The 26898-nt window shown below is 38.2% G+C and overlaps 2 protein-coding genes across 6 annotated transcripts in view; both read left to right on the forward strand.

Annotated features, from left to right (window-relative positions):
• Positions 1-26633, forward strand: part of LOC124172246 (transcription factor A, mitochondrial-like) — a 37699-nt gene extending 11066 nt beyond the window's left edge. Inside the window, exons 5-6 of one of the 3 annotated variants that reach the window (XM_046551668.1) lie at positions 19855-20115; positions 26381-26633. In XM_046551668.1, coding sequence (XP_046407624.1) covers positions 19855-20088 — 234 coding nt within the window. In that variant the 3' untranslated portion in view covers positions 20089-20115; positions 26381-26633. Of the gene's footprint in view, positions 1-19854; positions 20350-26380 lie in introns of those variants that run through there. The other 2 variants (XM_046551665.1, XM_046551666.1) reach the window with 2 other exon arrangements.
• Positions 418-9892, forward strand: LOC124172244. Of its 3 annotated transcripts, XM_046551663.1 has the most exons (9): positions 418-1311; positions 5964-6144; positions 6229-6384; positions 6485-6658; positions 6762-6809; positions 7432-7491; positions 7601-7833; positions 8599-8788; positions 9727-9892. In XM_046551663.1, the coding sequence occupies exons 2-9, from the start codon at positions 5964-5966 to the stop codon at positions 9843-9845; spliced, it is 1161 nt and encodes a 386-aa protein (XP_046407619.1). In that variant the 5' UTR covers positions 418-1311; the 3' UTR covers positions 9846-9892. The 3 variants fall into 3 exon arrangements, with proteins under 3 accessions (XP_046407619.1, XP_046407618.1, XP_046407620.1); XM_046551662.1 differs by lacking the exon at positions 418-1311 and having other exon boundaries at positions 5946-6144; XM_046551664.1 differs by lacking the exons at positions 418-1311; positions 8599-8788 and having other exon boundaries at positions 5946-6144.
• Positions 26634-26898: the final 265 nt, after the last annotated feature.

A 26898-nucleotide genomic window follows, 5' to 3' on the forward strand; every position in this document is an offset into this window, starting at 1 on the left:
TCTGGATAACAGGCAAAATAATGGAACCGATGAAAAATCTATTGAAGCAGCAAAAGGGTTAAACCATTGATTTACATATTAGGCAGTATTTGTTATTATGCATAATAATAAATTTATTAAGTTGCATACTTTGAGCACCTAATCTTTAAGGCACAATGGAATTTTTTCCTTAAGCCTATAAAATGAGGGCTTGGGGACTGCATTCAGTGAAATATAATGTATTAGAAAATTTAACTTCAGGGTACATGAAATTTTGTAATATGGTAGTTTCCTTCATAAAAGAAAGGAAAGGCAATGATTGTGATTCAATACCCCAGTCAGCACAGAATTCGTAATGAGGTCTTACATGAACTCATTCGTAGGATTCCTATAAGACCACATATTAGGAGACTTTAAGAGGTGTTAGAGACCTCACACTTCATGAGGTCACATCGATGAGGTGTTAATGACCTCACAATCGATGAGGTCTTAAAGGCCTACACTGCATTAGGTCTTGTAGACCTCTACTCGAGGAGGCGTTTATGAACTCCTTTTGATGACTCAGAAATAGCTCACTCACGAGGCCTGAAAAAACGTATACCATGCATAGTGAATTAATTATTCATTCAGTCGTATATATGAATAAATTCATAAGTTAATGAGGCGTTTACATCCCTTAATAACCGATGAAGAGACCAGGTTCCATTTTCAAACTCCGAGGCAAATTGCGGAACGGATAGGTGCTCTCCCATTCCACGTTCCCTCTTCCCAACACTGAAACCGGAAACACGGGAACGGAACACGGGAGTGTCAGCCATTTTCCTGAATCCATCCATCACTCCTGTTTTGGACGCCATTGGAAGCTGAAGTTAGTAATTGCTATAGATTGATCTCGATTTTTGACCACCTGCCCGATTGGATTTGCTATTTGGATTTACTTTATAATACATTTGACCTTGCTTTGATTGGATTTGCCGCATTTGGATTTCGAATTTACTTATTTTGACCTTGCTTGCCTGGATTTTTTCTTATTGGATTTTGGCTTGACTTGATTTTTGGAATACTTGGCTTACCCTCCGATTTCGACCCCGCGCGTTTTGATTAATTCTTTTGGCTAAACTGGTTTGATTTGTTGACTGGATATAGTGTTTTTGCCGTGCATTGCTGGCATTCTTCGGCAAATCTAACCGGAAGTGCGTCAAGAAAAGTTATCTATCTTGAGCAATTCGCAATTCACATTTTGTATCACATCGCATCGGTGATTGTCTTTCAAGAAAGACTCCTGAAGGTGTGATATTTGGCCAATTCAGCGAGGCTCCAACTACAATCCAAGTAAGTTTGATGATATTCTTTGTTGTTTTCTCTAGGCGTGCTGTGGCGGCGTGGTTGTGTTTCCATGTGCTCCTTCATTAAGTCTGTACGTAATATCTCGTGGAAAAATGTCTAATTATGCTTTGAAAAACGTGACCAAAGTGGTGCAACCGTTGCTTAACAACACAAGAGGCTGTTTTGTTTTTCGTTCGTTAAGGTAAAACTCGCACTTTTAAGCCGTGGTCACATGGTAAAATATCTGTGGAAGTTCATGTACGACTCCGTGAAAGTCATAAAGTGGGAATGAATAAGGATTTGTGTGAAAGCTTGTGTATAAAATATATCTTGCTCGTGAAGGCTTTAATCGGGTTTCACAGTGCCACTGTTCTTGTCGTTTCCTTGGAAACTCCAAGGTACTTACCCGTATGAAAAAATTGCGTAAACCTGTTTCAAATTTGTATACGTTCTTAAACATTGTCATGGCCGTCAGTGCACGATTCGCAAAGTCATAGCTCCGAATTTCTGTTACTGTTAAAATTGATGTATAATATAGTGCATTTGTAATATTTGCTTGCAAACCTCGCCATATTTCATTGCTGGTTCGAATTTCCTACATTTTAATTTCCCTGATATCAATAATATTCCATGAATTTACCTCCCTGTGAGACCATGCACATCACGGGTCGTCGCGGATCGAATAATCTAGTGCGTAAATGAAATCACAATTGTGCAATCAACATGGTCTACACTTTGGCGCCTTGAAAAATGTGTAAAGGATTGATTACGCGGTGCATTAATACGACGAGTTAATGTCTAAATGTATGATTGCGAGTACAAACGCCATAATGTAGCGTGTATTCACCCAAGTTGTCCGACGTGCGTATAGTAAATATAGCTTTTTCTATATTGGTTCTCGTATTCATACTTTCATATGTGTATGTTAAGTGTATCGAGTAAGTTGAGTACAGCGTTTGATTTCAAGTGTGTTTTCCTTTCAGGAAGTGAGATACATTCGATATATAAATATCAGTGAATTCGTTTCTATGGGTGTTGGAGGTATGCATGTGGATGAATGTGTTGTATAGTTAGTGATATCAGGGCCACAGATATAATTGTACTTTGTTCATTAAGTTGCTTCGATCTCAGCTTCTTGCATTATTACAGCAAGCCAGGCACCGTTAGAATGAGAGCACAAAATGTTGACTGTGTAGTTATTTGTAACACAATGTATTAATGACCAACATAGTCGATACCAGCAGGTAATACAGCTATGCAAACTTGGATTGTTACAGGGATAGAATATATTACTTTTTAAATATTTTTCCTCGATGTTATTTACATTCAGGAAGATACTAATTTGTAAACATTCCACCATGGTGAAGGTCTCAGCTTTGTGAACAATGTACACATTGCTTGCCACTTTTTTGTGCTTTCTTTTTACTGCTTTGGAAGGGATAGGACTATTCATTTCTTGCTTTAGTATATGTACTTCATAGGACTGTAATTCCAATGTCTTTTAAAGCTGGCATGATAAAGATTCTCGTACTTTTTCTTATCAACTAACTGCCTCAAGCATTTGTAATGGACTGGTCTTGCTTGAAATTTTGCAGTATTACACAATTTCACCTCTTTGCAATGTTATTTGACAGTAATAAGAGCTGCATAGATGGCTTGCTGTTACGCAACAGCATTAATGGTCAATTGTGGATTTTTTATGAGTGGAATGGGTAAAATTGCCTGTTATTATAACTTCTGGGATAGTGGGTAGTAAAAAATTTTTAAAAGCTGGTGATGCTCCTGCTTGCTTAATAACTCGAGATATAAGTTAATATTTATCATAGAATTTCGTTTAAAAATTGTAAACGCTGCTCAAATGACAAATATTTCAATTCTAAGTTTATCTTTCTTGAGAAATGAACAAATGTTTATTTTGAAAACTGACTGGATAAACAATCGTGTGACCGCTGTCCATTACTGCTAAGAGGGGTTATAAAAGACTAGGGGTCTGGGTACCTGCTCCCAGATTCTGACCGTAAATCCTAAACCCTGCAGCGTTGGGTCCCGAGACAAAGACGACGTAAACCCACGACCGTCCTGAAAGGGGGAGAGCTAGAAAATGTATATACACTGCTTTCGTTCTCCTGACCAGGAAAATCTCACACGTAAATGTACGGCTTTTGTCTCCCAGGTCAGGAAACGTCCACACGTATATGTACATGTTTAGTTGGGAAAAGGTTAAAGTTGAATCCTTGCTAGCTTCCACTTTAAAGTGTATTGTCTTCTCTCTTGGGTAATAGCCATTTCCTTCATTAAGAAATGGACATTTTCATTACTTATTTTAATCTAACTGTTCAGAGAATGCTAATTTCTTCTGCCTCTTGAAAAGAAATCTGCAATAACCATACAATAAGTTTTATCATGAACCTCTGCACAAATTGTGTAGTTCCTCAATCTTCTTTCCCTCGTAACTGTTTGCGGTGAATATTTTTTCCCCTTGCAGACCATCCACTCAGAGAAATGAGGAAGCAGAAGTCATTCTTTGATCTCTCCAGGAGCCAGAGGCACCGAAGGCTGAAGAAGATGCGGCTAGCATTCACCACAAACTCCTGTAGTTCCAATGATGATGATGATGTTGAATCAGCTCGCCTAAATGATAAACCTATCTCTGAACAACACACTCCAGATTCTGCTAATAAGCCTACTTTGCCAACTGAGACCATGCATTTGCCTTCGGTTTCTGGAAGTTGTGCAATTGAAGTTACAGAATTGTTTCCAGAAGTGGAATCAATCCCTTGCCGAGCCAAAGAGTCTAATTTAAAGACGAAACTTGCTCATTGGTGTATTGACAACAATGTGGCACATGCAACTGTGGACAAGCTGCTAAAAATATTGGTGTCTGAAGGTCACTCAGATCTGCCCACATCTGCTAGGGCACTATTAAACACACCAAGGACCAATAACATAAAAAAAACAAGCACTGGTGAATATTTGCACTATGGCTTGCAAAAAGCATTAAATGAGCAGATGGTTGGAATAGATACCTCGCAGATACAAGTTATTGAGTTGGACCTTAATGTTGATGGCCTCCCACTGGCTAAAAGCAGCAGGAGTGTTTTTTGGACAATTCTTGGGAGGATATACCACAAAAAGTTTCTTTCATCTCCATTTGTGATTGGAGTTCACCACAGTTATGGAAAGTCTTCCCTGACTGCCAAGGACCTACTCACAGACTTTGTAGAGGAGTGCAAAGTGATAATGGAGACAGGTATCACCCACAGCAGCCGGACAATTCAGGTGAAGTTAAGGGCTGTTATTTGTGATGCTCCTGCCCGGGCATTTGTGACTGCCACCAAAGGTCACATGGGCTTCCACTCCTGTGGGAGATGTGTGCAGAAGGGACTCCAGAGAAATCACAGGATAATATTGGATGACCTGAATGGAGAACTTCGCACTGATGCATCATTCCAGAGGAAAGCCGATATCTCTCACCATGTTGGCATTTCTCCTCTTGAGGAGCTCAATTTGGGAATGGTGAGTCAGTTCCCACTGGATTATATGCATCTGGTATGCTTGGGAGTAATGAAGAAGTTACTGCTTCTTTGGAGGAAGGGTAACTCTAATGTGAAGCTGCCACCACATAAGAGGGAGAGCCTGTCCAGGCGATTGGTTGCAGCTGCCCCGTGGATTGGCTACGAATTTGCGAGGAAAACGAGAAGTTTTGAAGATGTGAAGCGTTATAAAGCTACAGAATTCAGGTTGTTCTTGCTGTATGTGGGGCCATCCATTCTCCATGATTACTTGCCAGAAAAGTATTTTAGGCATTTTTTGTGCTTCCACCTTGCTATATTCATTTTGTGCGATGAAAGAAATTGCATTGCGAACAATACCTATGCTAAAGACTTACTAAGATATTTTGTTAAGTATTTCCCAAAGTTGTATGGTAAAGAAGCGGTGTCATACAATGTGCATAATCTCATCCATCTAGCTGACGATGTCAAAAACTTTGGTTGTTCGCTGGATAATTTTAGTGCTTTTCCCTTTGAAAACTACTTAGGGTCAATCAAAAGGGCGATTAGAAAGCAGAGCAAACCTCTGGCACAGCTGCACAACCGCCTCCACGAATATTCATTTTTGGGAGAAAGTGGGAATCTAGAATTCCAGAAATACCCTGTACTTATGAAACCCAAGAAGACGGTAGTTGATGGCCTCAGCTCCACGTTTGAGAAGATAGCATTTCAGAATTTCTCTCTATCCAGTGATAGTGAAGCAAATAATTGCTGTTACTTGACATCTAAGCAGATTGCTAAAGTGTCAGCGATAGGTGTGAAAGATGACGTTCCAGTGATTATTGGGAAAATTTTAAGAGACTCAGAGGATATGCCAATGTATCCTCTGGATTCTCGGTCGCTTGGAATACATGTTGGAGGGAGATGGAGTGAGGAAGATATTGTGTTAGTTGACAATGTTTGTGCCAAGGCTGTACGTTTGCCATACAACGGTGAAGTAGACTGTTTTTTCCCCATGCTTCACACCCAATGCCAATGATAAAAATCTTGCGGTTCGGCTAGAACATTTTGTTGAAACATGGTTTTGGTTAGTAGTTCTGTGTGATACAATCGACTGTTACCCCTCTGAATCGTATTTCCGATAATGCAATGCTTTCCATTTTGCAGATGTCATTCTACGTGGTCCTAGCAGAGGACTGGTGTGCTGCTGTTCCTTACAGCTGGGTTGACAAGGAGGACTCTATATATTGGTGGCCTAAGGAAAAGCTACACACTGCCATGATCCGGCAGCTGGAGCCAGACATGTCATGGAATTCTGCCCCTTATCAAAGGGTATTAGGACCATATGGTATGTCAAAAGAAAGTTTGTATTTTAAATGTGTTATAGGCAAATTAATGGAAAATTAGAGCTATTTATATGCTTTTTCTACAGATACACTGAAGGAAGCCCGAGGTGTGGAAATAAGGATGGCTGAAATCAGCACGGAAGATGAGGAGCATCTAAAGTGGGCTACTGAGGGTAGCAAAGGAAAGAGGAGAGTGAAGAAGAGGACATTTGAAGATTTTGTGGTGGAACAAGGCTGCCAAGGTACATTTGTGTAATTCCAAGCATTAGTTGGGCTAGATGGACCAACTGAACTTAGCAATGGTTTGGAGTACATTGGTCTTATACTCTAATTTTATTCCAGGTGGTGAGGTAGATGAAATGCCTCCTCCTCCATCTGGCTTCAAGCCGCATGACAGTGAAGTTGAGGTGACTAATGGAGAGGAAAGCCCTTCCAATGAAGTGAGGAAAGTTGCAACCCAAAGGAAGTCTTTGGCGGAGACTAGCCAAGAAATTGTGGTGGAAGTGCAGCTTGAAGGTAACGGAAATAATTCTCCAAATGGTGCTTGTGCCATCAATGTTCATACTAGCTGTGTGTAAGGTCCATCTTATGAATGACTCTTTTCTATTACTTTTTTCAGATCCCCAGGCCCTGCTCCAGCAAGCCTCCACATCAACCGTTCTTCGAGGTAATGTGGCACTCATTACGCTTAAGGTTGGGTAATTTGAACATATGCAGTTAGGTATTGTTTTCACATTTTAAAATTATTTTTCATCCTTTTCATTCTCACACTTAATTGTTTAAAGGCTATATATATGAAGCTAATGGAGATGTAATTCGTTGTTAAATATAAGGAAAAGATAACTACTTCATTGGTTGGATGTACATAGTATGATATTTTCCTCAATTAAGAAACAATTAATTTAGGGATATTCCTTAAACAGAAGTTAGCATATGTTTGTGTGGCTGATTTTTTTCTTGGGTTGTCAACAAGGGGTGGTGATCCACAATAGCAGACATTTCAAGGCTAGAATTGTTCCTTCCTGAGGAAAAAGAATCTGCTATCATGGACCACCTCACCTGGAGAAATAGCCATGCATTAGTTTCTTCATAAGGAAAGCACAGGATAGTTCATCATATGTGTGATTGGATTGCCTGAGACTGGTGTTGTATATTTTCAGAGAAAAATATTTTTCCCATTGTCATCTTCATGAACAGCAAACGTCATCGTTATGGCTTGGTTGGCATTACAAAATTTACCTGAAAATGAAGTTATTATTACTGAAGGTGAAATTATAATTCTGTTTCAGATGTCACTATAGAGACCAATAATGCTAGTACCCTGGAGGAAAGTGTCTCCATTAATGATGGTAGGTATTTTTTTTTAATTTTATGTTGCATTTAATCTTACTACCTCTGTCTGACATGTAATTTTAATCATAAATTATCCTAAGTTAGACATGAAAACTTGTTTTTCAGATTTAAGTGTTGTACAAGTGATGAAATCAGAGTTTAGGAGGCTAAGCTCCAGAATCGACGCCTTGGAAAACACAGTCCTTGTTTTTCTTAATGAGGCACAGGTTGGAAGAGGAGGGAGGGAAGTGTGTGAATCAACCTCAATTAATTTGCCAAGTTTCCCCTTGGACTCCTTCGCTGATTTGAGGAAATTTGAGGCAGAACTTCAGAAATCAGAGGACGTGAGGAAACAGTTAGTGAGTATTAGCAGCCACCTAGACATGGAATCTTTTCTACTTCTACGCATTTTTTTGATGGGCAGATTTGATTTTAAAGATTTGATAGCTATCAACATGGGAATTATCTTTGTTTCCCCTTTCTCTTCATGATATGATAAATTACAACTCCTTATGACCTATAAATTTGTCTTCAACCGTTTCTTTACTCCATTATTCCGAGGAGTCCTTATATAAAAAACCATCAGAACTATATATATAGAGAGAGAGAGCAACAGTATTTCCTGAAATTACCACCTAGGAAACTGGGATACTATTCTCATGATGTGACTTGTGATAACCTTATGTAATTGCTTAGTATAACTACCCTAATTGTTTGGAGAGTTGTCAGAAAAATGCACTCTTACATACTCTCTGTGACAATCGTGATGACTGCCCTGTTCATCAAGCATCTTCATATTTTCATTGCAGGTACAATGAATGTCATCATCGTTAAATATTTTAGTAGTTATGCCACTTACTTCAGTGCCGTTAACAGAATGGTGGGGCTATTTTCTACCAAGCATCATTGGCCTGCATACTTTGTCATTATCTTCCTTACGCACATTATTTACTCAAATCTTACTGTGCAAACTCAAATGTCTTGATTGTTATGAGAGCAAGCAGACTATTTATAAATGGAAATTTTACTAACAATTTCTCCCTATATCAGAAATCCATTTCTGTGAAAATCTGATGAATTTGTGCACTAGATTGATATTAATTTTATTCTTGCCTGGTTTTCAGAAGGTGAAGGTCAAATTTCTTGGAGGTATTAGTGGAGAGCAGCATTTTAGGCGAGCATTAACGCACTTGCTATCTAATGACTTAGCATACCAGCTGACATGGATGGCACCGCAGCACGGCAGCAGGAAGCGGGGTCCTTGCATTGATTCAGTGTATTTCAGTGCACTGACGATGTGTGATGTAGTGATAGGTATGGATAGCCTTGCTTGTACTCTCTTCACCCAGATACCAAGGCAAGCATGAGTCAAGCTTGAATCATATGGACAAGACTCCACTATGCGAGCTTGGCACTAAGCTGGAATCAAGCCGTTGCTGGACATAATCGATTCAGATGGAATTTCCAAATAGTGCGGAAGTTTACTGTGTATTCGGAGGTCCATTTCTCTGGAAAGAACTTCAGCTTTGGATTATTTTCTTCATTTCAATTTTTGGAAAGAGTAAAAGCACCTTAATGTAAAAACTGCAAAAAATACAAATTGCCAGAGTCCCAAGAAGAACTTGGACTCAAGTTTCTCTCTATGAATGTCTAGCAAGGGGAGTGTCAGAGAACCTGGTCTCACATCTCAATCAAACTTTTTAGTGTTGAAGTCCATCTACATGGACTGTTAATAGCGAGCTGTTGTCCAGTGGCTGTGGTGTAAGTCTCCTGTCAAGAGGTCTTCGGATCTATTCTCGGATGTGGCATTTTTATCATACTTTTTTCCTTCCTCTAGTTTTAAAGAAGCCTGCTATTCATCATTATCTTCATGATATTAACTGAAAATTTTACTTGTTTGCATGGAAATCTTTTTCTTCACTGTAGCAACTTCTGCTGTGCATCCACAAGAATTGCAATATTTTTATGCTTCTGAAAGTAAATATATATCTGTTTGTCACATAATTAATATTTAAAATATCTGAACATTTGTTTAGCAAAAGTGCATTTTGCTACGTGGAAATAACATCATTGAAAGTAAGCTTCTGTGAGTCAAGGATGGAAAAATAGCAGATGCTGCTACATTATGTAGATAGCCATTAATTCAAAATATTAATTAATGGTGACACAGCTGTTGAGTTTATTATCAGGTGTATTTGATGTTTCCCTATATTTCTTTTGTTAAACTTAAGTTCAATGGTTTTATTTTTCAGCCGCTGTTATGGAATGCCATGCAACATCATCGTCTGTTGCTTCATTGGAGAGAGTGGGAAAGCAGTGGTTGCAGCACGCAGGGGATAGGCTCAAGTATGCCGAGAAGAAGAGAAAATGAAGATTTTGACATTTGTAGCATCGAAAAATAAATTGTTGTATTGTCCATTCCATTTGTTTGTTTTGCCTTATTCCACCTATGGCTGTCATTTAATGTGTGGTTTTGCTTGATTTTCTTTGGTTAAGTTGAATACTGCCATGTTATCTTGTGCTCCTATAGTGTCACCGACAGAAGGTTAAAACTGCCGGACCAACTTCACAATTTGCACTTCTCCAGTTTTGAGCTAACTTAAATTCAATCAATATTAAGAAATATTATTGTTGCGTAGGCCTTGCAAGTGGTGTAGTATTCCTCCCATCTTGTATTCTTAGCACGTGAAGTATGTTGAAATTATGGTATCCCTTCAATATTAAAAGAAGGGCTAAGCAAGCAACCCGTGGCACACGTGTAAAGTGAGCAACCCGCATTACAACATGTAAAGTAGGCAACCCCCCGTACTTAAGGGCGATTTCGGGTCCATCTATCGGTAAATTTATAAAGTAGCTCTAATTCTCGTTCTCCTGGTAGTTCCATAATCACACACGTGGTGGCGCCACATTCGCACTTACGTCGCATTGGACATCTTTTAAGAGTCCTTGTAGACCTCTACACTGAGATCTTTCAGAGTCTTGTGCGGCCTCGGAAAGAATTCCCATACGAGTGCATATGACCTCACGGAGACATCGTTATGAGGTAATTTGGGACTCTTTTGCAGGAGTCCTACAATTTCCTTAGACTTCTTGATGAACTCATACATGAGTCATACGTGTTTACTGGGACCCACCATTAGTGCATTCATAATATACAAATTATTTGGTTTTAGAAATCGCAGTGTAGATGAATGTTAATGGTCAATTTTAACCTCATTTGAAAAAGGAGTCATTCCATGTCAAATCAACCAATATTTTGACCAAATGACACCCACCGACTCGGAATTTCGTGAAACTTTAGATGGTCATGCATTCTGGTATAATTAGAAATAGTGTAGAACTTAAGCCTCCAATTGTCAATTGTTAATGAAATATGAGCAATTATTTTATTGGGCGTGACTCCTAAAGTGCCGCAACATGCAACACATGTCGATTTTTATTTTCATCCATAACTCCATTCCTGTCAGATGAAAAGGCATGATTTTTTTTCTAAAGCTAAGTGGTCCATAATTATCCCACGATTATCATTAAATATTCACTGCATAAAGTAATTCAGCTGCAAAAAAATCTCGCTCATACCATTTTTCATTGTCGGTATCCACAGGGAAAGGCCATGCGAGTACAGACTCATGGTTCAGTTTAAAGTAATCATTAATGTACGAGCAAAGATCCTGATGAAAAAAAATCATGAGTCTGACATTCCTTTTAGTAAAAAAATACTCATTCATGGTCATGGGAGAAAAATGAAGTCTTTTTCACGGCACATAGAAATTACATAATTTATAGGAGATATAAGCTTATAAAAAATATTGGAGCATGCATTTTCTCACTATAGCATATGGTACTGGCTCTTAGAGTAGGAAATACACAAGAAATAATGTGAATGTACTCCCCCACATACATAGTGCTAATTTTATGCCTCCAGGACTATTCCTACTAAACTATCTCTTCCATGGGTAATGGGTAACTGAATTGTATGGTATAAAATGTAAAGGCAGAAGAGAGCCATCAGAACGTTTTCTCCAAGTGAAGTTAATTCATTTCTCATTCATATGGTGCTGCCTTAGTGATATCCTGGTTGAATTTCAGACTAGGTAACTCATGTTAGTGTGACTGATAGTGAATTATGTTTGGTGAACCCTGCCTTGGAAAATCTTACTAGTGATGAAGATGAAAGTGACAGTCAACTCATCAAGCAAAAGACAGCCAACTTGAATGACATGCTGACTAAAATTAAGAATAAATTGACTACAATTAGCAAACAGGTCAAAAATCAAATGTTGACCCTGGCCCCTTTATCTTGGTCTAGGAAAAGTGTTATGAGTAAATTTCATGTTTCAGACTACACTGAGAGACAGGCAAAAAAGTTCCTTCATGAGAAGGGAATACCTGCTATGCCATCACCATGTGCTGGGAAACCACTTCCAAACTCCACAGTAGAGCTGGTGAAAAATTTTTTTGAGTTTGAAAAGAATTCTAGACAGATTCCAGGAGCCAAAGATAAATTTAGTGTGGGTAAGAATGAGTATATGCAGAAGAGGTTGATTTTATGTCACCTCAAGGAATTTAACGTGCTATTCAAAGAGCAATATCCACAAGAAAAAATTGGGTTCTCCAAATTTTGTTCACTTCAGCCAAAATGGTGTATGATGGCTGGTGCTTCTGGGACTCATTCAGTTTGTGTTTGTGTCATACATCAAAATGTGAAACTTCTAATTAGTGCCTTGCAATTGAAGGAAACATATAATGAGTTGATGGATATCATCATTTCTAAATTTTGTGAATATGACCCCCTTCTGATACAGTGAGACATAGGCAGTGGGTTTCCACTGATAGAACAGAACTTCAGTTGTTTACATCATCCATTGATGAACTCTTGGACATTCTATGCCTCAAAATGAATAAACTGATGCCACATTATTATGTTACTAAAGAACAATCCTAAAAAAATCCTAAAAGTCTACATAGTGAGACTGGCAAAAAAGTTGCTTGATGAGAAGGAAATGTTTGCTTTGCCACCACCAGGTTTTGGGAAACCTCTTCCAAACTCCACAGTAGAGCTGTTGAAAAATATTTGAACTGGAAATATTTACAAGAATTCTAGACAGATTCCTGGAGCCAAAGATAGAGTCAATGTGGGTAAAAATGAGTATATGCAAAAGAGGTTGATTTTATATAACCTCAAGGAACTTTATGTGCTCTTCAAAGAGCAGTATCCACAAGAAAATATTGGGTTCACCAAATTGTGTTCACTTCATGCAAAATGGTGTGTGATGGCTGGTGCTTCTGGGACTCATTCAGTTTGTGTTTGTGTCATACATCAAAATTTGAAACTGATGATTAGTCCCTTGCAATTGAAGGAAACATATAAGGAGTTGATGGATATCATCATCTGTGACAAAAACAATGCAGATTGTATGCTCAGAAAATGTTATTACTGTCAGATCCTTCCAGGCTAATGGAAATGATCATTTCTGTCATTTTTTAAAATAACCCTTCTGATACAGTGAAATATAGGTACAGTGGAACCTTGATTTATCGTTTTTCAGGGGGATGGATGAAAAAAACGATGAATGTGGGAAAACCATCAATGCGGGAATGTTTGTCCGGGTTGCCTATGTCCCAGGAAACGCTGGATTTTTGCAAATTATGACATTCATTAATGGATTAAAAAAAGATTTTAGCTGATTACAGGAATATTATTCCTGTATCGAAACACTTAGGTCATATTGTTGATTCGGATTATCTCTCTTTCAAATATCCTGAAGGAACACGCCTGCTAAAAAAAGGTTTTACTCCACTCGGAATTTTCACTGCTATTATGCATTTCTGTCTGATGTAAAAATTCTTATCCATCAAATGCCATTTCAAGTACACGTATTTACGAGAGAAATGTGCGCATTATGCCTCAAACAACTGATTTCGCCGTCGCAGTGATTGGTTGTAGGATGGATCAAGAAGGCCAAAAATAGTTTATTATTTGAAATGTTCCTTTTTTGCAATAAAATTTTTAATATGATTGCGGCAATGTGGCGTTAATCGTCAGCGGCACGCCCACCTGAACCTTGGCTTCATCTTACTTCTTGTTTTCACCAGGGATCTCGCTCTACCCCCACCCCTGCCGTCATGTACTAGCGGACATACCGAGGCGTGCGGTAATATTCACGCATTTCTAGCCTGGATTCTTTTCTTCGTCTTAAATTAATTTCAGTCTATCTTTTAAAGTTCTCACTCGTGTCTTCGGAAGGGCCATGGTCCGAAGACGAATGAAAATAAAACTAATAAAAATGAAACCGGACTCTATTGAACCCGCATGGAAAACACTCGCCGGTTTTAAGTCAACCCACCCTGGAAAGTACGGAACCACTCGTTCGAAGTGAAGTTCGGTCGGTACTAATGCTATCGCGTACGGCGTAAGCAGAGCTTACTGCAGAGGGTGAAGCATGACCATAAGACTGCACAAATTTTTTTATTCTGTGGAGAAGGCAGCTTACCCACTCATTTGTAACAATAAGTAGCGTAGCTCTAGATGAGCAGAGTTTTTGAAAAAAAATCCGCATCAACTGCCGTGAAGCTCACTATCAGCTGCGAGGATATCGGTATTCGCCAGAAATCACCATCTCTTATTATTCCAAATATTTCCTTGCTTAAAATGGTTAAATAACAGTTTTAAGGTTTTCGCAGCGATTAGATGCACTATTATAATTCATTTTCGGGAATACGTCTGCGTGCTATTAATATTTAACGTCGTCAGGAGAACGACGACGACGACGTTCCCAGTAAGTGGAACGAAACGTTGAGTTAAATATTAAGCACGCAGACGTATTCCCGAAAATGAATTATAATAGTGCATGGTTAAATAACGTTATAAATTCTTCGTGTTTGGTATCATTCTTTTTGAATTACGTGCACATCACTAATATCTCAATCTAATAAAAGTATAATACCGATTGCCAAAATTCATTTTTACACACCTTTTGGGCTAATCGGTGATTCATGCAGCAGTTGACCTCCAGAGGATCTTTGAAGCGAGTCAGCTAAAAAAAAAGTCAGCGGTCGAGAAAGGGGGAAGGGTGAAAAAGGTTTCTTTTGTTCTCGAGTAACTAGATATTTTCTTTGGAAGCTAAGGTCTTCGTAATACGATCCCTGCTCGAGCTAGGACCTTTTTTTTCGGAGAAGAGGAAAGCTTCAGACGGGGAGAGGCGAGCGCTGAATGGAGGGGGATACCGGATCTTGGGAAATGCGATAATGTGACTATCCTACGGCACTCAGCTTCTCCCTATTGTATTTCAATCTCCTGGGGAAGATTCAAACTTTGTATTTGTCGTTATTAGCCATAAACAACACGTTGTAAACACTTCGTCTTATTTTTGTCAAACGATGAATGCGGGAAAATTATACGACGGGACCGCGATCTTCAAACGATCAATGTGGGAAAACGATACTTCAGGGAATGATAGATGCGGGAAAAAATTACGTTGTCTTTATGGAACTTAATTTTGGACCAGGAGCGGCGAACGATGAATGCGGGAAAACGATTAATGCGGGAACGATAAATCGGGGTTCCACTGTAGTGGGTTTCCACTGAGAGAACAGTACTTCCATTGTTAACGTCACCCATTGATGGACTCTTGGATATTCTATGCCTCAAAATGAATAAACTGATACCACATTACTACGTCAATAAAGAACAATCCTCATGTTTCAAAATAAACAAAGAAACCCTCAGTCATGAAAAGGCAGTTATCGTAATGGATTTTAGTGAAAACTTTTCATTTTAAATTCAGAATGAAGTTCAAAGTTAGCAGTGGACCAATATATCATCCACCTTGGCTTGATTTACCTGTTAAGAAAGATGGTACTCTCACTTCCTCATCTTATTGTTTCATATCTGATGACATTAACCATGATGTTGCCTTTGTTAAGGAAGTGCAATGTCACCTAACAGAATTTTATAGAGAATTTCGCCTGTGATCCAAGAGGTTAAGTACTTCACAGATGGATGTGCTGGGCAATATAAAAACTATAAATTTTATAAATTTGTGCCATTATTATAATGACTATGGAATGAATGCAACCTGGTCTTTTTATTCCACATGCCATGGAAAGTCCTCTTGTGATGGTATATTTGCTACCATCAAACGAATGGCACAGTAAATAACAAACAGTAGTTGGATGTATGAATTATGTAGAGATAATGTGAAAAACATCAACATCCATTGCATTAAGTCTAGTGATGTGGCTTGGTCACATAGTAAACTTCTTGAAATATCTACCAAGCCAAAAACAATTCCAGGCACAAGAAACTTCCATCATTTTGTGCCTTTATTGGATAGAAAAGCCGCTGCGAAGTTCACTGGCTTGGATGACGAGTACAGCATTATATTTGATTTTTGTTCTGAAACAGTGGATTTCCCAGATAATTTGGCTGTTGGTTCATATGCAGCTTGTATTTACAGCAAGCACTGTGGTACATTTAACTAGTGGAAGCTCTTAACTATGAAGAAGGTGATATTTCAGTTAAATTCATGACACCTAAAGGGCCCTCACCTTCATTCTCTTGGGAGGTCATACTACTTCTTGAGGAAGTGGCCAACATTTAAAAAAATATTTAGACTTTGTGAAAAACACTAAGACATCTTAGAATGTGGTCAGCCAATTAAAAAGAGGAGGCTCACTTTCAAATCAAGGTTGTAACTAAGTTGTACTGTTTATACCTAAATTTCCAATGCATCACTAAATGAAACATTGAAAGGGTGAAGTACCTGAGAAATTTCTTAATTCAATTGACGACAGTTCCTTTTGACATTTGATAATGTACATTCCTGTGATGTCACTACATCTGGATAAGAAATGTATCTGGTCTTTGGACTGAGATGAAAGGAATGTAAAATATAATAGTTTACCATCGGTCATGCAGTTTTTTTTAATTAAATCTACCTCTTCTCGAATAGTTCAGATATCATGAAATTAGCAGTACGTGGGGGAGTACATTCACATGATTGCTTATTTGTCTCCTAATCTAAGAGCCAGTAGCGTGCATTTTATGAAAATACTCTCCGCATTTCTCGGCTGTACACCAGGAAGAAGAATAGCACTAAGAGGGTTAATGATTACTTTAAACTGAACCATGAGTCTGTATTCGCATGGCCTTTCCCTGTGGATGCTGACGATGAAAATTGGTACAAGCGAGATTTTTTTGTAAACTTTATTTTTTTGCAGCTGAATTACTTCATTTAGAGAATATTTAATGATAATGGTGGGATCATTATGGACCACTTAGCTTTAGAAAAAAAAATCATGGCTTTTCATCCCACAGGAATGGAGTTATGGATGAAAATAAAAATCACCATGCGTAGCACGTAGCGGCAATGTAGGGGTCACGCCCAAATTTCAATTGCTCATATTTCATTACCAATTGACAATTGGAGGCTAAAGTTGTGCACAATTTCTAATTATACCAGAATGTATGACCATGGAATGTTTCTTTAAAATCCGAACTGGTGGGTTTCAGGGCCTGGTTGATTTGAAATGGAGTGACCCAAAGGACAGATTGGCGCCCATGCGATGCCACTCCACGTGACGTCACAAGGACCTAGATTTTATATGAGTAGTCAGGAGTTTTAGATTGTCTGAGATTACCACTACATGCATGAGGCACAGAGCTCAGGGAAACGTCTCTTACTAATTCCCTATTAAAATTTCCTGTGATCTGAAAGTACAGAGAGTCCTCGTTTTACGTCACCCCGTTTAACGTCAATTCGCAATAACGTCACGAAAATTTTGAGACCGTCATTCGTTTATCGCACCTTTGCTTCACGATAACGTCAGGTCTTTTAAATTTCGCGCGAGAAAAAATGCGAAGCGGCGGGCATTGCAGGTTGTTCGTTTTGTGGGCGGTAATATAGTCACTCTAAACGAAGTGTAAAACAGTGTGTTTATTGTCACTTGTGATTACGTTTATTGCAAATTTTCTGCCAAATGAATTCTTCGGTAGGTGCGTAAATGTCAAGTTAAGTTTTAGCAAATTTTACTTGACATAATGGTTTTCTGGAACCTTAAAAGTGATTACAAGGAATTTTTCCGTGTAGAACTCGGAGTATTTGTCGTCACTTTTTTTGCCGTGTTCTCAATAATCTTGTTTCCTGTAACTGCGACGATGTTTCAGCGATGATGATGCCCAGACGACGCTCGACCGGGTGACCACCATAGCGAAGCTGAAAAGCAAATGCAGGAAGATACAAAAATGGAGAAGGATGTACGTCGCTGCTGCTATTGTCGTTGATGAAGACAGGAACTCGTATTTATGCCATAGTTTGGCATTCCCATCGTAAAAAATGGCCCAGATATGATACGCTATAATTTTTTCGCGTAGGAATTGTGAGGTCTAGTAGCCGATATTCACTTTTTACATTGTTTCTTATGGGATATTGTGTTTCAATGAACGTAATTTTGTTTATCGTCACATTTTTCAGGAGCGGTAAGTGACGTTAAACGAGGACTAACTGTATCCATTGTTTGATAGCGTATTAATAATCCTTATTTATTCCAAGCACTACCTGATAGCAAGGTACTCAAGGCTACGGCTATACTCGGCAGCAAGCAGCCTGTGTCGTAGCAGGGTTCAAAGACTCGTACCCAGGTGGTGTCACACAGCAGCAGCTGGACGTCACACGGGCTTTTCCTAGCATTCATACTTAGCTGTCGTGTTTTCGTGCACTCGAAAATTTTCACTTCTCATTAAATCGCAAAAAAGTAGATATAGTCATTTTAAAATCTAAAAGCATGAACTGAGGTGCTTGGAAAGTTTCACTTTTCGTAAATGGCAAAAAATTTTCATTTAAAAATCTAAAATCATGAGACACGTACTCCAGGAAATCTTTTGATTTAGGCATTAAAAAAATAGTAAACCACCCTATTATGAGGATAAATTCCAAACACTTGTCTTCATTTACAAAATGATTCAAGTTTTTCTATAACAATTACTTTTAATGTGTGGTATGTACAGAGGACTCATTAATGCGAACAACGTTATTACGAAGTTCTCGTTATTACGAAGCAAATCGTTGTTCTCTACATAGGTTTATCATCTTACAAACTAGGTCTGAGAACGCATCTAGTTCATATGTCGAAGTATTATTGCATTTGGGAAGTTATGCATCATGCCGCATTCTTCTATGGAGAATCTGAAACGAATTTTCTCATTTTTATATATTTGCGGTTAATCTAATCGTGTATATAATAAAGATTTTTGAACGTTTCCAAAAATACGAGAATACAAACTTTGTTCTAACGTACATCCGGGTTTTTGGTCCTGTGAACTTCATAATAACGAGTCTACCATGTAGCTTACCAGTCATGCTGACAAGTACAAATTATTTTGTTCTTGCAGTAATTCAAAAGAAAATAGCGACATATATCTGCTTCAGCCTATTTTAATGCTGAGAATTTTTTTCACCGCATCTCATATGGGTTTTAGTATTCTATTGAAATTTTCGTTGGACCCTCCTTTATATCACATTCCATCAAGTTTAATTTCAAGTATAGTGTTGACATAAGACTAAGAAGTAATTGAGCCATTGCAAGAATGTGATATTCATTGATGTGATGCTGTCATGCACACAAAACAGAAGGGTGTGACTCTTGGAAATTGAGAACTTAAATAGGGTAGTTTCCTTCATCAAAGAAACCTAAAGGCATTGATTGCGATTTGTTACCCACCATTACTGTATTCATAATATACAAATTATTTCATTTTAGAAATACCGGTTTAGACGAATGGCAATGGTCCATTTTTATCCTCATTTGAAAACTGCCAGATTGGCGCCCATGCGATTCCACTCCACGTGACGTCAAAGGGACCTAGTTTCTACACGAGAGGATAGGAGTTATACATCGTCTGAGATTACCAATGCATGCATGAGGCGCAGAGCTCAGGGAAACATGTCTTAATAATCACCTATTAAAACTGGCTAAGGTCGGAAAGGGTTCTTCGTTTGATAAGGCATTAATAAACCTTTTTTAAGCCAAGCGCTACCAGCCAGCAAGGTATACAGCTACCCTCTAGCATCCTGCGTCCTATCAGCGCTCAGAGCCTCGATCAAGGTCACCTCACAAGGTGGGAGGGGGAACCAGAAGTACGTCACATGGAGAGATTTCCTAACCCGTCGCGTTTTCGCGCGCTTGAAAATCTTCACTTTTCATTTAATCGCGAAAAATAGATATCGTCATTTAAAAATCTAAAAGCATGAAATATGTACTCCAGGAGTGATAATCTTCCGATGTAGGCAATAAAAAATAATAGGAAACCACCCTATTATGATTTTAGATGATTTATCTTGTGTCTTTGTAACATTAATCGTTTCATCTGTTTCTTTCAGGAATGGGTGAGCAAGTTGGGGAAGGAATGGTCAGATATGCCTCCTGAACTGAAAGCCACGTACCATAGACAGTTTTCTTCAGCCATGGAAAGTCATCGGCGGCAAATTCATGAATGGGAGGAGAGAATGATAAGAATGGGACATATTGATCTTGTTAGAAGTGAGGCTCTAATTGAGCCAAAGGTTACCTCCAGGAAACCATTCAGAACTAGGCCAGGGGAAAAAAACAAGTAATTTGGCATGTCACGCACCCTTTTGTTGGTGAGTTCCCATGGGCCATTGAATGAAAGTTCTCATTGAGCCCAAAATTCAGTCAACATCATTTCATCGCCGAAATGACATGGATCCTCACTTCCTGCAAATCAAAGACTGCCGAGTGACAAGTGTGCGATAATTGTCAATAGTGGGTGGCCTTGTGGTGCATCTATAATAGTTCCACTTTTCAGTGACTACTTATTCATTCATAGTGTACCTATAATTAAATCATAAAAATCATGTTCAAGATTTATTATTCATTCGTGAGGACCTTAATGCATGAAATTCAAAGGACCCAAAAAAAACTTCATTTCTTGTTTCGTAGCTAAAATGTTTTCACAATTTTTTATAATATGGCACCTGCAGTTAACCCTATCGCTGCTGTTCAATCTCCGAAAACCTTCTCCTCACATGCGGCGAAAGAATTAAAATGCATTTCGTGGGCCCATGGAGTAGATACTTCATAATGGGCATGGTTCACCCTCCAAGGGGTCGCTATTCCGGGACTCTATCCTCGACGAGCTCACCCAAGCAGGCCCATCTCATCGACCCTACCAGCGAGGGGCCTACCTCCCGAAAAGTGACCACTCTGACTGCAATTTGAAAATAAACCAATCAATTCGATCAACAAAAAATTATAGTTTGCATCGCACTCTTGCCAATCAATCGAGTACGTCTTTGAACCGTGTTTCTGCGATGAAAAATAACGATTTTGTTAGTTTTGCTAACAATGTGGCTGCAGACCACTGGAAAATGGTAACATTACAAGTAATTCGAATTCACCAAACTGAACTTCCTTTCCCATATGACTTGAGGATAGCTTCTGAGGAAAGAGGACATTTGCGCATTCTACGACAGTGAATTGTATCTAAGTACTCCTCTGTCCTTCAGAGCTATTGTTAGTTGAAGGGAAGAAAACCAATTATCAAAATATGCTTTGAAATTTTGATACTCTGGCTCCTCAGAGCCATTTCAACGTCACCCGAAAAGTACATCTTCACAGGTTCCCTTCCCAGTATATATTTCAATGTCGTACTGGAGTCCCGACTGGGCAGCTCTCTTAACCCTTTCGCTGCTCTTCAATCTCCGAAAACCTTCTCCTCACATGCGGCGAAAATGTTAAAATGCGTTTTACTGGGCCCATGGAGCAGGTACTTCCAGGATGGGTGTGGTACACCCTCCGAAGGGTCGCTAATCCGCGGCCCTATCCTTGAGGAGCTAACCCACGCAGGACTGTCTCCTCAACTCTACCAGCGGGGGGCCTACCTCCCGAAAAGGGACCACTCTGACTGCAATTTGAAAATCAATCACTCAATCCAATCATCAAAAAATGATTGTTTTCATCGCAATCCTGCCAATCAAGCAATCAAGCATGTCTTTTAACCGTGTTTCTACGATGAAAAATAACGGTTTTGTTAACTTTTCTAGAAACGTGGCTGCGGACAACTGGAAAAATGGCCATTTTAGCAAAGTTAATAAAACCGTTATTTTTCATCGCAGAAACACGGTTCAAAGACATACTTGATTGCATGATTGGCAGGAGTGCGATGAAAACAATAAGTTTTTGATGATTGTATTGAGTGATTGATTTTCAAATTGCAGTCAGAGCGGTCACTTTTCGGGTGGTAGGCTGCCTGCTCGTAGGGTCGAGGAGACGGTCCTGCGTGGGTGAGCTGGTCGAGGATAGGGTTCCGGATTAGCGACCCTTCGAAGTGCTTCGGCGAAAGTGCTGACCGCATGGCAGGGAGGAAGAAAAAGTAAGTCCACAGCAGTCTGCCGTGCGGACGTACTAGGTACGTCCACAGCAGTGAAAGGGTTAAAAACTTAGAAACCCTACTTGCACGCCTTGCTTTTGATATATTTTTTCCATTGGCTCCACCCCTTGAAAGTAATCGTTTGCTCGTCAATGGAATGGAATAAGTGGTCTCAATAGGGTAGTTTCCTTCATCAAAGAAAACGAAAGGCATTGATTGCGATTTGTTACCCACCATTAGTGTACTCATAATATACAAATTATTTTTTCCAATGGTCAATTTTTATCCTCATTTGAAAAAGGCCAGATTGGCGCCCATAGGATGCCACTCCACGTGACGTCACAGGGACCTAGTTTGTTTGATATTGTATTAAAAATTCTTATTTAAGCCATGTGCTACCAGCTAGGAGGCTACTCTGCTACCTGCTAGCATCCTGTGTCGTATCAGCGCTCAAAGTCTCGCCCCAAGGTCACCTCACTTGCGGCAGCAGGAACCAGAACCACATCACTCTTGAGTTTTCCCGGCATTCATACTTAGCCACCACGTTTTCATGCACTTGAAAATTTTCACTTTTCATTTAATTTCAAAATATAGATATCATCATTTTAAAATCTAAATGCCTGAAATGTGTACTCCAGGAGTAATAATCTTTCGATTTATGCAATAAAAAAATAATAGGAAACCACCCTATTGATACAATTGGTCATGTTTAGGATGATTCTTGGGCTTTTGGTGGTTTTTTATTGTGAAATGTAAATACCGCATCAAAACGGAAAGCGATTGCAACTCATAACATCCACGATAGGAGTTTGTTGTAAAAGTAAACTTAGTTTCGTCTGCCCAGTACATTGTAATGTGACATTTTGATTGTTCCCAATAGTAGGATAATACTAATGTGCTACTCCATTTCCTTCAGAGATGAGTAAAGCACCACACTATTGTTTTGGTATTGACTAAAGGGATTACTCTTCATTCATAATGGTGAAAATCTCTTTGGATCAGTAGTACAAAAAGTAGTAATGTGGAGCATATGGTACCTGTGAAGGTAGTACTACTCTTACAAGCAGCATCTTCCAATGACAGATCACATTTTTGGGATGTGTATTCTCTCTTCCCTTTCATCACCTCAAGTGATGTCGATAGGGTAATTTCTGTACTCTGATATGTTGCCATAACTGAGTTCATCTAGATTGTCAGTGATATTGTCCTCCTTTCCAGACGTCTGCATTTTACGTTTGCTAAATATAACTGCGTATTAAGAATCCGCCAAAAGAATCACCACATTACCATGTAAGATTGCCTTCATGTCCGAGATTTACCCATCGTTCCATGAAGACCCATTGTTGCTTTGAAGCAACATGAATTTCGAATGAAATTTAAAGCTTATAGAAACCATGTAATCAGCTTGTGTTTTCTATGATAATTGAATTCAACAAAATATTTTAATAATGTATATAATAAAACATGATTTAATGATAGTAAACTAAAAAAAATCTTCATAACTACCAGAATGTTAGCGATAATTTTTAACCTTTCAGCATGCCTCATTTCATTCTCCCCTGACAAAGCGATATTTTCACCTATCATCATCTTGTGGCGTAAATATTAACTCTGAAGATACGGCTTTCAATGAGGATGCCTAAATAAAATGCATACCCTACGAATTTCAGGTCTTTGAATTATATGTTGCTTAGAAGCAACACTGGGTGTTTAAGGGTTAACGGCCACCGAGCGATATATCTTATTTGCCCGACTAATTTGACTTTTTTTTTTCGTGATTGTGGCCTTTTCAACAGCTGCAATTTAAGTAAACCCCCATAATTTATATATGGTTCTAAGCTATAAATATATCTTTAGTATTGATAAAAAATCTAGATGTATTAAATAAAATTAAGTACTTATAATAATTGGACATAGGTGAATCATGAACAACTACATTGTTAAAAGGATCATTCATGTGAATGCTAGATTATGAGATATTAACTTCATTAGTATAACGGTATTGGAATATTAATACTCTGCTCTTGTCCACTCTCATTTAAAATATTCATCTGCTAAATGAAACACACACATAAATTCCACATTACAACTTTAGACTGAGTTCAGCTACCTTTATATTATGTTAACATGTTGCGTACCGGGATATTTAAATTCCTAGGAATGCCAATTCTGGGTGGAGGCGTTGAGATTGGAAATGTGTGCCTATCAGGGCATAATGCCTTTGGTTTAAATATGGTTAAAAAGCTAATGTTAAGAATATAACTTTACCCAATCAAACGTTATGATGCATCAATTCATTATGAATAATGAACAGCAACTGAAAACGTACTAACGAATACGTACTGTACGCTTTAAAATTGTTTAGGTTGACGCGCATAAATGACGAGAATCATCATCATCCGTCCGGAACGTTCGGAAAAAAAAATGACGAGAATTCTTGCCATCCGTAGGCGACGTGTTAAGATCACTGGATGAAAACAAGGCTGAGGCTTAGATGGCATACCATTTGCTAATATTATTAAATAATAGTCCTACTATAACTATATAAATATGTTATGATTTCATACAATCAGTCACTATCTAATGGGCCTTTTCCAAAATAATGAACACTTAGGTATGTCCCACACATATATAAGTATCGCACATCAGGTGACAAGTCTATTAACTATTGAGAATTAACAATCCAGTCACTTAAACTAATACTTTTCAAAGGGATTTTAATTTTATACACTAAATTTTTCATTAAAGTTATGCATGCCATGCCATTGAAAGTGAATCATGAATGGGCTCAATGTATTTACAAATTTGGGACGCATTCAGCACAGTTTTTGAGGAGCATAGGTATCTCATAGGTAACATTAACCATAAGGGTACAAATTATATTGAGATACAAAGCATAATGAACATTACTGTATTACTATTTCTATATAGGTGAAACATGCATCGTAGGAATGCTACTTTCACTGTATGTATCTAGTTGATTAGAGATAGTAAGGCCAAACACTCCCTTGTAAATGACAAACAATTACCTTTCCTGTAGCATAGTTAGACCCGTGTGCTCCAATTCTCTCTCCAGCAATGAAGAAGAAACACAGCTATCGGGGATCGGGTTAGTGTGGTGGCAAGAGTGTTGGCTTTCCACCCGGCGGTCTCCGGTTCAAATCCCATTGAAATCTCAAATACTCAATTGAAATCAAAAATACCGTTATACCGTTATTCATATGTTTACGTGCACATGGTTGTTGTGGTCAGTTGTGGTTACTTTTTTGCTTGTGGAGAAAAGACTATTTAGTATCGTTGTTATTTAACCTGTGTTGATCCCCACAGCGTTGTTTTAGGTCATTCGTGTGTTTCTTCTGTGCTATAATGGAAGTCGTGATGTGATTGTTGTGCTGTAGTGTGTTCATTTAGTAATGTATCGTTTGCCTTCAGTTTTTTGACTGGTAATACTAACGTTTGTGTTTAAAATGTAAGCATATTTATATAACTTAATTAATTGTTGGAAAGTGTGTATCACGCAGGTTTGTTTGCGTGAAGTGAAATTCCCGTGTTCTTGTATAAACATGAGTGACATGTTTCTGTTGTGAAAAACAAATTATGTTGGCTTCATGTCAAACCAGAAGTATATTTATCAGTATTTTAAAGAAGCCTTTCTTAGATAAAGACGTGTGAGATATTTTTTGGTGAAGTTGTTATCGCTAATCGCGGAAAAACGTCTTCTTTTCGACAACTATTCAACGTTGTTTGAACTGGAAAAAAAGTGGCTCTCATGGTATAGTTGTTGTTCTGATAATCATGGCAAAACTATACAGCTTTTCGATAACTATTCATGATTGTGAGAAGTGATGTAAGATGTGGAAAAGCCCAATCAAAGTTTTCATGACACTGCTTCTAAAAATATTTCAACTTTAATTTTTGTTCACATGTTTTATTTATTCAGAATTCGGGATTCGTGAAATTTAGATGTTAAGTATATTCTACCTAATAATAAGTTTACCATATTGGTTGTATTAATGTATTTGTAATTTTTTCAATTGAACTGTTCCATTGAAAAGTGACAAATTTCAATGGAATTTTTTTTCAATTGTAAAAATTTTCATTTGAACGGTTCCATTGAAAATTTTTCAATTGAACTGTTCCATTGAAATTTGTCACTTTTCAATGGAACATTTCAATTGAATTTTTTCCCATTGAATTTTTCCAATAGGGCAACTCATTGTCCCTGCGTATTTGGCAATCTGGCACAGGAATGTATATTTCAGTCGCTTGGGCTGACCATGTTAACTGTGAAGCGGTATCAATTACATCTCGAATGTACTCCTTAGTCCGCACAGAAGGCTCCGACTTCTCATCAGCAGCCCCATCTCCTTCAATAATCTGCAGAGAAAGTAACAGTGATAAAAAACTCATCTCATTAAAAATCAACAAATAAAATATACTCCTAACCTTTATAAAATAATATGTTAAACATATTGTCTCTGCTTCTTTATAAAAGTAGTGTGTTGTCTGCATTTCAGGTATTCAATCACTGAAAAGCTACAGAGACGGCTGAAACAAAATTTGGCAGGAAGATCCTTCTTATAACTGAGTTAACATGGTGTCTATTTTAAAATTTCCCAAGGGCCATGAAAGTTGGCCCTTCAATGCAAAATATATGATAGCGCTGGAAGACAAAATGCTGATAGTTCAAAGGTATAAATAATCCCTTGTTAAAATATCTAGTATGATGTTGGGCACGATATGGTGGAAGTTCTTAATATTGTTAAAATAAGACATTGCAATATTTCCACTGAGTTTAGCGGAAAACTCAGTGGAAATATTGCAATGTCTTATTTTAAAAACAAAGACTTCTCAAAATAGAGATTGAGGATTCAATTTTTTACAGTTAAGAAAATGAAAAAAATAACTCTTATTCTTACACTTAATTTGCTTCTGCAATTGAAATTTTCGGAGAAGTTGCTTACAAAATGCCAAAATTACTATTTATTCTTTCCTCAACAATGAAGTCTTAGATTAGGAGCTACTGATGTGCAAT

This window comes from Ischnura elegans (assembly GCF_921293095.1).
Source record: "Ischnura elegans chromosome 13 unlocalized genomic scaffold, ioIscEleg1.1 SUPER_13_unloc_1, whole genome shotgun sequence".
Lineage (NCBI taxonomy): Eukaryota > Metazoa > Arthropoda > Insecta > Odonata > Coenagrionidae > Ischnura > Ischnura elegans.